Genomic DNA, 9962 nt, shown 5'->3' with positions numbered 1-9962 from the left:
AGATTTGTGATTATTTTTTTGTGAAATATTAGATTTTTACAGTTAGTTAAAAATGTTTTAATTACTTTTTGTAATTATTTGCAATATTTATAATTTTGTTAGAGATTTAAGTTATTTTGTTTGTAATAATATATTATTTAATTTTATAATGAATTAGTTAAATTGATTTTATTTGAAATAAATTGTTTTGAATAATTTAATATTTTTTAGTAGTGAATTTTTTTAATTATTAGAATAGACATGGCTCGTATTCGAGTAGGTTCCTCTTCACATTGCGGAGAGAGTTCGTCACAGGGTGAGAGGCGGAGACCTACAGCTTCTGCTCGTAGAAGACGTGGAGCAGTTGAGTCTGATATTCATGTTGAGGACCAAGGAGATGTGAGGTTTCACGAGGATGCAGTTGAGGATCATGAGGATGTTGTTGAAGGTGGATTTCCTGGAGGTCCATTAAACGCTTCAATATTGACACATTACATTCACCATGTTGCTTATGCGATATGGTAGGGTAGGGTAAGTGAAAAACTTTAATTTTAATGAATATTGTTTGGTTGAAATAATTTTATCGCTAAATATTATTGTTTAGGAACGGGAGGAGATCAAGTTGATCTCCCATGGGAAGAAGTTAAACAGATTAGGATCCTGCCACGAGGGCATTAGAGACATCGTTAATGGTTTTGGTCTGATGTCTTTGGTGGGCATGTCATATGACTATGTCGATAGGGGTCTACTGTTGGCATTTGTAGAGAGATTTCATTTCGAGACTAGCAGTTTCCATCTCCCCGTGGGTGAGATGACTTTGACTTTAGATGATGTGTCATCGTTGCTGCACCTCCCAGTTTTAGGGCAGTTATGTCATCTAGAGGAAGTAGATTTTGAAGACAGTAGATGCGCCATTGTGGAGCTTTTAGGCGTGGATGGCGGGAGAGCTGGTGCTGAGTTAACTGCAGCTCACGGTGTGAAAGTTAGATTGAGCTGGCTTCGAGACATCTATGCTGAGCACTGTGAACAGCAGTAGTGGGAGTACGTTGCCCGGGCATACTTGTTGCATCTAAGTAGTTGAACCTGTCATAGGTAAAGGACAACCATCTTGTAGTTGAACCTGTAAATTCCCTATTAGTAAAAAAAGTTTATCGTCTTGCAATTAAACATAATAATAATAATGTTACCTGTACGAAATTATTGTCGTTAACATGTCCTATACATACTAAGTGATGTTGTCTTACATCAGAAGGCGGTTTGGTATGTAGTGGAAATATCATATAGTTCTGACTATGTGAAAGACATACTAGGATGACGTTATAGCGATTAACAATTGCATACCCAATGTCTGGTATAGTCATCCACTTGGTTGCATTAGCCTATAAGGAATAAAACAAATTGTTATGATAAAACTAATAAAACAAATAATAAATACATTGTGAAGTATATGAACGCGTACCGCTGACTGTGGGTCCCCCATCAAAGACCTCCTGAGTTGTTCTAGTCTATCATAGCCTCCCACTAGTGTCGCATATTCATCACGCCACTGACTCAGTTCTTTATAAAGATCATTTCGTATAATGGGCGAAGAATCTTCCCCGAGCCCTAATGACGTAGCAATGCATCTATAACCACAGTGACCATTAGCAACGACATCAACAATATTGAGAATGTATGGTTGACAAATAGGATGAAATTGGTTTATCATAGGTATTCTCCTTCGTTGCCTAGGTTTATCCTTCAGTTGAAATTTGTTTTTTGCAGACGAAGATTCAATTGTTGACTGAAATGTGTCTACATGCTCAAAATATGAGGGATCACGCTTTGTAGACCTCTCTGTTCTCTGAAGTTTTTTCTTTTGTGCACCCTTCGTCTTAACTTTATGCAATAGAGGTATCATAGATGTCATTGCAGGACAAACAATGTCAAGTAACTTTTGTTTAATTGTCACTTTACCTCCAATCTCAACCTCCTTAAATTTTTCTTCAACCATAGTCAGCTCATGTTGTTTGGATAACTCTGGTTGTGATTCATTCGATACAATATCTGAAATAGACAATCTTGTCCACATCACATGAAATTCACCCAAAGGAATCATACCAGGGCCATAACGTGCTAATTCACAGGCACAGGGGACATCGTACGTCCGTCTAAGTATGCATCCACATCTTCCCGTATCGAGACCTACAAGATTCACTCGTTCTAATTCTTTAGCTATTAGTCCTAAAGCATATCTGGATACTCGTCCAACAAGTTTTTTGTATTTTATGCCTTTATAAGCTTCACTCATAAGATTCAGACTAATTTCGAACGACGCTTTGATCTTATTATGTTGCAACACAATTACATTATGAATGGCATCCCAACAAGAACAAAGATCTCCCATATTGTTTCCCAATACTTTCTTTAAGTTCCAATGAGCAGACTCAACCCTAACAAAAATAAATCAACAATATTATCAAATATTCAAATACAATGTAAACTAATATAACATTAAAACATACCTGTTCGTTGTTGTATTCCCTAAATGCATAACTTTGTTTGTCCATGCCTTCACAAAGTAAGTATTGTATGGAATAATCCAAGTATTATTCACATATTCAAATAATAAAGGGCATGAATGACAGGTGTATTCAAAGTGATTCACACAGTCCCCAAACATAGATTCATCTTCACAATCCATGACGTTCTCCCATTCTTTCATTATGACATCCCATGCTTCCTTACAATCAAGTAACATTTTGCACTTCGCTAGTACATTTTTTGAAATATGGAAGCGACATAACAATTGATATGACAAAGGAAAGACATTGCCGATGGAATTCATCAAAGACAAGTCTCTATCGCTGACAATGACTTGTGGACCGGTATCAGTGTTCAAAAATAAACCTCTAAGCTTTTGAAGATCCCAAGTGAAATTATTTTGACGCTCACTTGATAAGAATGCAAATGCGACTGAGTAAGTTAACCCAGTAGATGTCATACCAACAATCTCTAACAATGGCAACTGATATTTATTTGTTTTGTAAGTTGAATCCATTAACAAAACAACACTAAATGCATTCAATAACTTGATTGCATCAGGATGTGTCTAAAAGAGGTCACTAACAACTTCAGAATCCTCTGCACATCTACTCCAATGTATGTAATTATCCCGATCCAACATCATCATCAATTGTTGCAGCTCAGTTCTCGACCCTCTCAATGAGCGTTTATATGTATACCTTGCTGTGTACACTTGTTTTATTGTAGTTACATTATGCTCATTATTTTGTTTCAGAGTCAACAAAATATTTGCTGGAGTTACTTGGGTTTTAGTCATATCAACAAGTATTGCTTGTTCAGTAGGATTTAACCTACCAGCATAAGGATGCCCCACTAAAGTTTTTGCTAAATCGTGGTTATGGTATCCACATATCACTTGTAATACCCACCCATCGCCATTACCAGATGGTTTGCCCCTTAACTGGAAAGGACACTCACATTTTCGGGTGCCATATGCACTAGGTTGGTCGGATTTGTATTTTCTATATTTTTCGCCTCTTTCACATCCTAGCAACACAAACGTCTTCCTCCCAGGTTGACCGGTAGCTTTATCGGATCTTATAGTCACCACAACAAATCCTAGATCATTTGCAATCCCTTTTACCCATTCAATTAAGTTTTCACGAGAAGAAAAAATTTCATTTGTTGTGAAATTATTCGTCAGATCTTCCTCAGCAACCTCATTTATAAATGATGAAAATTCTGATTGCATGGTACAATTTATTTCAGAATTCATCCCATAATGATATCCGTCCATTTAAATTATAATCACCTATAAAAAATAAAAAAATAATACAATAAATTTAAAATTTATAATTATATTATAAAATAAAAAACTAATACAATAATTATACAATTATAAATTTATGAACAATATAATCTAACTTAAATGAAACACCAAGTTAAATAAACATAAAACTATATAAAAAATTATTAAAAATTAAATATTTAAAATGCATTTTTTATATTAACAACAAATAATAATTATAAAAATAAAGTTAACTAGTTTTATTCAATTTTTATATAAAACAAACCTACTTAAATAATATTCATAAAACAACATGAAAAATTATGAAAAAATTACATATTATCTAATTATATTATAAATTCATAAAAATTATACATATACTTAAATATAATTATAGAATAATAAAATAATATATAAAATAACTACAAATTATATAAATAAATGAATGGCTGTCAAATATCTTAGGAATTTTTTAAATAAATGGTAATCCTTGCTTGTAATAATTGAGTATTCAAATAAGTAACTCAGTTTTTTTCCACGAAAAATGTATGTTCAGCTGAATACCAAGCACTGTTACTAAATAAGATAGGCGAAAAATTTTCATTCTCGGATATGGAAATCCGATATATATATATATATATATATATATATATAATTGAATTTCCATATGCAATAGATAAGTGAGTTTTATATTCTAAATTACTTTTATTAATTTTAATAAATTCAATAAACAAAATTATATCAATTAAAAAATATATAATTTCATTATAGACTAATACAAAATCATAAATAATTTTAAAATTAATAAAATAAGTAAAACAATAACATAATTAAAATTTTATGTATAACATTAAACATGTATCGGATATTGATATCCGAATTCTCACTATCTGATCTCCAGGTCCGATTCCTATGCATTTCGTTATTCTGAATTTGTTTCAAAATCATATGTAAAAATAAAAATTAATTTAAATATTAAAAATAAATAAACTAAATAAGGTAAAGAACATAGATAATATTTAATATAATAAGTTAAATATTATAATCTAAGTTCAGTATCGGATATGTATATCCGAAATTTCATACAATCGGATTTTCACATCCGATGCTCATCAATCGGATTTCCACATCCGATTAACATCATCGGCTATCCGCAGTCGATCAACATCATTGGCTACCCGCAGTCCATGAGTTCATATCGTTTCATTTTCGGTAACATGCAAACATATTAACGAAACTAAATTACATCTCCATCAATAACAATCCAACCATGAAATCTATCTATGCACACTGATTAAAAATAAATACTAACCTCTTTCTACAGCAAAAACACAAAGAAGAATGAGATAATCCGAAACTGCACCAACACAAAGAGTCAAGCTGCCAATACACCACTCCAAACTGCACACTCGGAACAATACTTCTCTTTAGATAATATTCAATCACTCTCAAGAAAAAAAATATTATCAAAGTCCAGGGAAGAGTTGTGAAAGAGCCGTATGATTTCTTTATAAAAAAAAAGGGATGCAAGAGGTGTAGGGGTGAGGGGTGCAAGAATGAAGGGTCCAAGGAGTGCAGGGGTGAAGGGGTACAGAGGAGCAGAATGCATGTTTCTTAATTGGTAGAAAATAGAGGTGGAGTCAATGGTAGTAGGGAAATTTTCAATAATCAAAAGATTAAACTTTTAAACTATTTATTAATTAAGGACATTTTAGGAAATTGGAGGTGCAGGATGAAATCCTTGGAGGTGCAAGATGAAACACTCTTCAATTATATGACTACGAGTTTTAAGTATAAGTATATTGAAACCAATTGGTTGGTTCCATGGTATATATACTTCCCACAAAGTGTAAAGTAGAATTCGTTGTCAATGAACTGGTGTGAGAATATTGGTTTCTTACTTTTATCTAGTCTATGGTAAACTGTGATTGTGAAATTCCAGTCAAGATTACACAACCAAAATTCTCTTGATGACGATAGCATTGACGGAGAAATTTATTTTCATTCTTTGTTCTTACCAGAAGACAAATATAGAGTTAAACTTTGAATAGAAGCAAAACAATGATCAAGGACCATATCATGAGAGGAATCAATCAAATTTCAATTATCAGCAATTGCTTTGAACATTATGTAAGGAGGCAAAACCCCTGTGACTGCTCATTCCAAACCAACCAACCAAACATGACAGCAACATCAAGACAAACCAAACCGTTTACCTGAACAAACTAACCCCAAACTTACACGAGTCACAACTTATTTGTTTTCCCTCTACACATCAAAAGAATAAACATTTGTTGAAAAGAAAGGAACAAGAAACATTGGAGAGTAACTGAGGAAGAAATGATGCAGAGCCAATGAACCCGGCCCAAAAGGATCAGTCAAAGTCAACATTTTGGAAGATCAGAAGGGGGTGGTTGCAGCTTCTGGTTGGGTCCAGCTCCATCCAATACTAGCCATGCCATTCTCAATCCCCAACTTGTGTGCAGGTCAAGGTGGCAGTGCATGAACCACACTCCTGTTTCAACCATAACTCAAATGTGACATAGATAACAATGACATTAGATAGAGACAGGTTTACAAACTCATGCATGACAACGTCATTTTATCTGATAAACTTTTGTAACAAAGGGATTATGTCATGCATTTCTTCAACTTTTATAGAAACTTTTCTAACTTTTAGAAATGTATAGGTATGCAAAGTATATCTTGTTATATTTTTACATTCTCTTATAAGAAGAATACGTTCTATATGATACAGCACGCTACAAGAATGTTGGCATTGAAAAATACATACCTGGGTTGTCTGCTTTAAACCGAATAGCGATCCAGCCACCAGCAGGAACACCAGCTGTGTTCCTCTCAACTGGGTCAACAAGATTAAACTTTGCAGGGTCATTGTTAGGGTCATAGTTTCCAAAGCCTTGCCCCACAATAAAGAAGTCATAACCATGAAGATGCAAGGGGTGGCTCTCAGCCCCAAGAATATTAGTATCCTGCAACACTACCTCCACACTGGTGTTGAACTTGAGCACCACCAACTTTGTGTCATTAGTGACCATTGTATTGTTTGGAGGTGTTCCTGTGTAATTGAAAGGGTTCAAAGGGGTAGCAGGAAAATCAGTCTTGAAAACCCCATTAGTCTGTCCAGAATAGTAGGCCTGCATGATGGAAACAGATGATGGAAGTGCAAAGGAAATATTGTTCACTGAGGCTGCAAACTTGGTGCTGTTGCTTGGCCCTTGGCATGTTGTGTTTTTCGGGCAAGGATTGGTCCCTAGCCCCACAGTGAAGAAAAATTTTCTGTCCACTTTCTGGGGTACGTTGACGGGGAATTTAGCATTGGCCAAGCTTCTGAATTTTCCTGTGAAGTTTGCCACAAAATTTGTGGCATTTATTGGTGGCAAAGTTGGTTTGAGAAGGGTGAGATTTTCGAGAGAAGAATGGTGCAAAGGTTGCTTGTAAATGAGGATACCAGCGGTTGTAGAATTGTCAAAGGTGCCACGGCCTGTGAAATAAGGTCTAGCAGCCATTTGGTATGAGGCATTGGGAAAATATGGCTTGGTTTTGAGAAGAACGTTTGTGGTTTGTCCAGGTGCTATGAGTAGTGGATCTGTGTCAAATGGTTTGGTGTATTTAGCATCTGCTTCAACCACGGTTAGGGTGTGATTGGCTATGCTAAAGAAGAGTTCTTCGTTGAGTGCAGCATTGATTAGCCTTAGCAGATATGTCTTGCCTGGCTTCACCTTTAGTGTGTATGTATCTTCAAAAATCAATCATGAATTATATCATTAAGTTTTCTGTCATAGATGAAAAGGCACTTGTATGCAGTTGATTATTGATTTTTTATTGTTACCAACTTAGTCTATTCTATTATGATATTTATAAGTAGCATATTTGGTTCCCATAATTAATGACCCTCCTATCATATTTATCTAAATGTACTTGTACTATTTTACTTTAAGAACAAAAAAAAAATGGTTTTCATTTTCATTGTTTATTTTTACTTTAAGCTATAAAATATTATTCATTTTTTTTTCTATTTCTAAAGATATGCATAAGAAATAATAAAAACATCTCTTTTTCAATATTTCATGTAGACAATTTTCAACATTCAAAAAACTTTTATTTTTTTTCATTATTTCCTATAAAATTTTCTATAAATTAGATTATATTTTGTTATTAAACACAAAATAGAAATTGAAATAAAATTTCTCGAACAAGTAGTCAATCTTCTCTCCTAGTTTTCTACCCAATCTTCAACCATTACAAGTGGTAAAAGTGAAACATGGGAATATGATTGAGAAATGAAGTTTAACAATGTACTAGGATATACTTATTGTGTCTCTAAACACCCTGTTCATGTTCAAAAGTTCCCTACTCTATTTATCTTTCAAAAAAAACACCCTTTCATAGATGTATTGAAGATCCAACTTTAGGGTGCCATTATAGAAGATTTTGTTTTGTACCTTTAGAGGAACAATTATACAAAGGCCCAGGAAGTCCATTTATGGTGTATGCATCTGAAACATTAGGTCCCCCTCCTGTCTGCAGGGCTTGACTTATTACAGCTTCTGGGTCTACATTAAACCATTCCCCTGCAATCCCAAAACCAAGTTACCAACATATATGTCACTAAACTCAACAAATTAATTGTATATGTAAATATAAATATACTTATAACATTAAATATGTGTATATGTATGAGATAGTATCTCTAAATATAAAAAAGGAGCTAATCTTGATCATACCATAATGTAGGAAATGCCAATATTACTTTAATTAAACTTATTATTCTTGACTACTTATTTTTATTCCTTGGTCAAGACTTGTTTTCTTCTGTTCTCAGACTCGACTAATGAGCTTACTATATTGTGTGGTAGGTATTAATAAACTATACCAAAAAGAATGGGGATTTCTTTGTACGGTTTCCGGAATGGATAAGATTCATTGTGCTTGGGGAGGATGATGATGGGACCATAAATGGTTGCTCTTAGCCATGATATGTGAGCATGCCAAAGAAGAGTTCCTCTCTGCCCAACGATGGTGAAGTTGTATGTGTATGACTGGTTGGTTTGTATAGGACACTGTGTCACATACGCTGGTCCATCAGCCCACCCACTTGTTATCTGACGGATACCATGCCTGCAACAATCCAAGATCAGTACAAAAATGCATGAGTAAATCTTATATGACTTGAAAAACAGTTATTATAAAACATAGCCCAAGAATACAGTAATATCTAGGAGAGAGGCTAACATGGTTAGCCACCTTAACTAGAAAGCACATACCAATGAATGGTGACATTGTTTGAGACATGGTTAACAACCTTAACCACAACCCTGTCACCTTCCCTTGCCACCAAGCGAGGTCCTGGGAATTTACCATTCACACTCAGAATGTTCCTTGTGTGGCACAGTCTAGTTACGTTCAGGTACTCCACCTATTATTATACACATGAAGAAGTAAACAAGTGGAAAGATTAGGAGTGTTCAAATGAATGCAAATGCAACTTTTTAAACTAAAGAAACTCCATATGATGAATTTTGTCACTGTACATTGAATGTGTAGTGCCTTGTTATGCTCACTACAAACTCAGGAAACAATGCTAAAACCCAGAAACCAAAGAGAAGAACTCTGAGAAAAGAAGGAAAGTGGGAGGAATCCATGTGTTGTGTTGGTTGGGAAAAATGAACTGAGATAAGATTATATAGAGAAAATAGAGGTTTGTCAGGTGGACATGGTTGTAGGTCTAGTTTAATTTTAGAGTGGACATGAAGTAATTAATAATTGTAAGTTGCCATTATTTTAGTTTCACAATGACCCTTAAGCATTGGATGAGTATATGCAGAGGGGTGACCTAAAGACTATGATGACAACCCTTAAGACTACCAATTTTCCTTGGATTTCATTTTTTCATGTCTTATTTATTACACCTGTCTTAAGGCAATTCTAAGCAAGCAATAATCACCAGTTGTTATAATCCATCATTTATTTTTTCATACTTTGCTATAGTGTCACATCTTTTTTTCTCAATAATATAATTAAACTTATACTCAATTTCAATAACTAGGACCTAGTCATTTATACTATTAGAAAAAATACATGCTATTTAATAAATACTACGAAACTATTAATTATAAAATAATGATATATATTCTCTAATATAATCTTTTTGAATTTATTCACTGTT

The 9962-nt window shown here is 34.0% G+C and overlaps 4 protein-coding genes across 4 annotated transcripts; 1 reads left to right on the top strand and 3 right to left on the bottom strand.

Annotated features, from left to right (window-relative positions):
* The first annotated feature begins 240 nt into the window (after positions 1-240).
* LOC128195320 (protein MAIN-LIKE 1-like) lies at positions 241-1015 on the top strand. The gene is made up of 2 exons (XM_052872578.1): positions 241-483; positions 584-1015. The coding sequence occupies exons 1-2, from the start codon at positions 241-243 to the stop codon at positions 1013-1015; spliced, it is 675 nt and encodes a 224-aa protein (XP_052728538.1).
* Positions 1016-1048: 33 nt separating this feature from the next.
* Positions 1049-3019, bottom strand: LOC108327432 (uncharacterized). The gene is made up of 4 exons (XM_052872577.1): positions 2484-3019; positions 1439-2411; positions 1287-1358; positions 1049-1099 (listed from the first exon to the last, which is right to left on the bottom strand). Exons 1-4 carry the CDS (start codon positions 3017-3019, stop codon positions 1049-1051), a joined length of 1632 nt encoding a protein of 543 aa, XP_052728537.1.
* Positions 3020-3070: 51 nt separating this feature from the next.
* Positions 3071-3736, bottom strand: LOC128195319 (uncharacterized). The gene has a single exon (XM_052872576.1). It carries the CDS (start codon positions 3734-3736, stop codon positions 3071-3073), a length of 666 nt encoding a protein of 221 aa, XP_052728536.1.
* A 2116-nt stretch (positions 3737-5852) lies between these two features.
* Positions 5853-9471, bottom strand: LOC108328107 (laccase-17). Its single transcript, XM_017561902.2, has 6 exons — positions 9328-9471; positions 9061-9212; positions 8670-8914; positions 8239-8367; positions 6567-7532; positions 5853-6287 (listed from the first exon to the last, which is right to left on the bottom strand). Exons 1-6 carry the CDS (start codon positions 9436-9438, stop codon positions 6157-6159), a joined length of 1734 nt encoding a protein of 577 aa, XP_017417391.1. The 5' UTR covers positions 9439-9471; the 3' UTR covers positions 5853-6156.
* Positions 9472-9962: the final 491 nt, after the last annotated feature.

The sequence above is a fragment of the Vigna angularis genome, chromosome 2, assembly GCF_016808095.1.
Source record: "Vigna angularis cultivar LongXiaoDou No.4 chromosome 2, ASM1680809v1, whole genome shotgun sequence".
Classification (NCBI taxonomy): Eukaryota; Viridiplantae; Streptophyta; class Magnoliopsida; order Fabales; family Fabaceae; genus Vigna; species Vigna angularis.
Note: the sequence above shows the minus strand (reverse complement) of the source record. Positions and strands in the feature narration are given on the sequence as shown.

What these genes read in the sequence shown, in the direction of transcription:
- LOC128195319 (XM_052872576.1), bottom strand. Translation starts at nt 3,736, where the DNA reads ATGCAATCAGAATTTTCATCATTTATAAATGAGGTTGCTGAGGAAGAT.
- LOC128195320 (XM_052872578.1), top strand. Translation starts at nt 241, where the DNA reads ATGGCTCGTATTCGAGTAGGTTCCTCTTCACATTGCGGAGAGAGTTCG. An exon ending in TGACACATTACATTCACCAT is followed by an intron (nt 484 to 583) that starts GTTGCTTATGCG and finishes ATTATTGTTTAG; the next exon opens with GAACGGGAGGAGATCAAGTT.
- LOC108327432 (XM_052872577.1), bottom strand. Translation starts at nt 3,019, where the DNA reads ATGGATTCAACTTACAAAACAAATAAATATCAGTTGCCATTGTTAGAG. An exon ending in GGGAATACAACAACGAACAG is followed by an intron (nt 2,412 to 2,483) that starts GTATGTTTTAAT and finishes TATTTTTGTTAG; the next exon opens with GGTTGAGTCTGCTCATTGGA. An exon ending in ATCGCTATAACGTCATCCTA is followed by an intron (nt 1,100 to 1,286) that starts GTATGTCTTTCA and finishes GGGAATTTACAG; the next exon opens with GTTCAACTACAAGATGGTTG.
- LOC108328107 (XM_017561902.2), bottom strand. Translation starts at nt 9,438, where the DNA reads ATGGATTCCTCCCACTTTCCTTCTTTTCTCAGAGTTCTTCTCTTTGGT. An exon ending in AGAAATCCCCATTCTTTTTG is followed by an intron (nt 8,368 to 8,669) that starts GTATAGTTTATT and finishes TTGGGATTGCAG; the next exon opens with GGGAATGGTTTAATGTAGAC. An exon ending in GTTTAAAGCAGACAACCCAG is followed by an intron (nt 6,288 to 6,566) that starts GTATGTATTTTT and finishes TGGTTGAAACAG; the next exon opens with GAGTGTGGTTCATGCACTGC.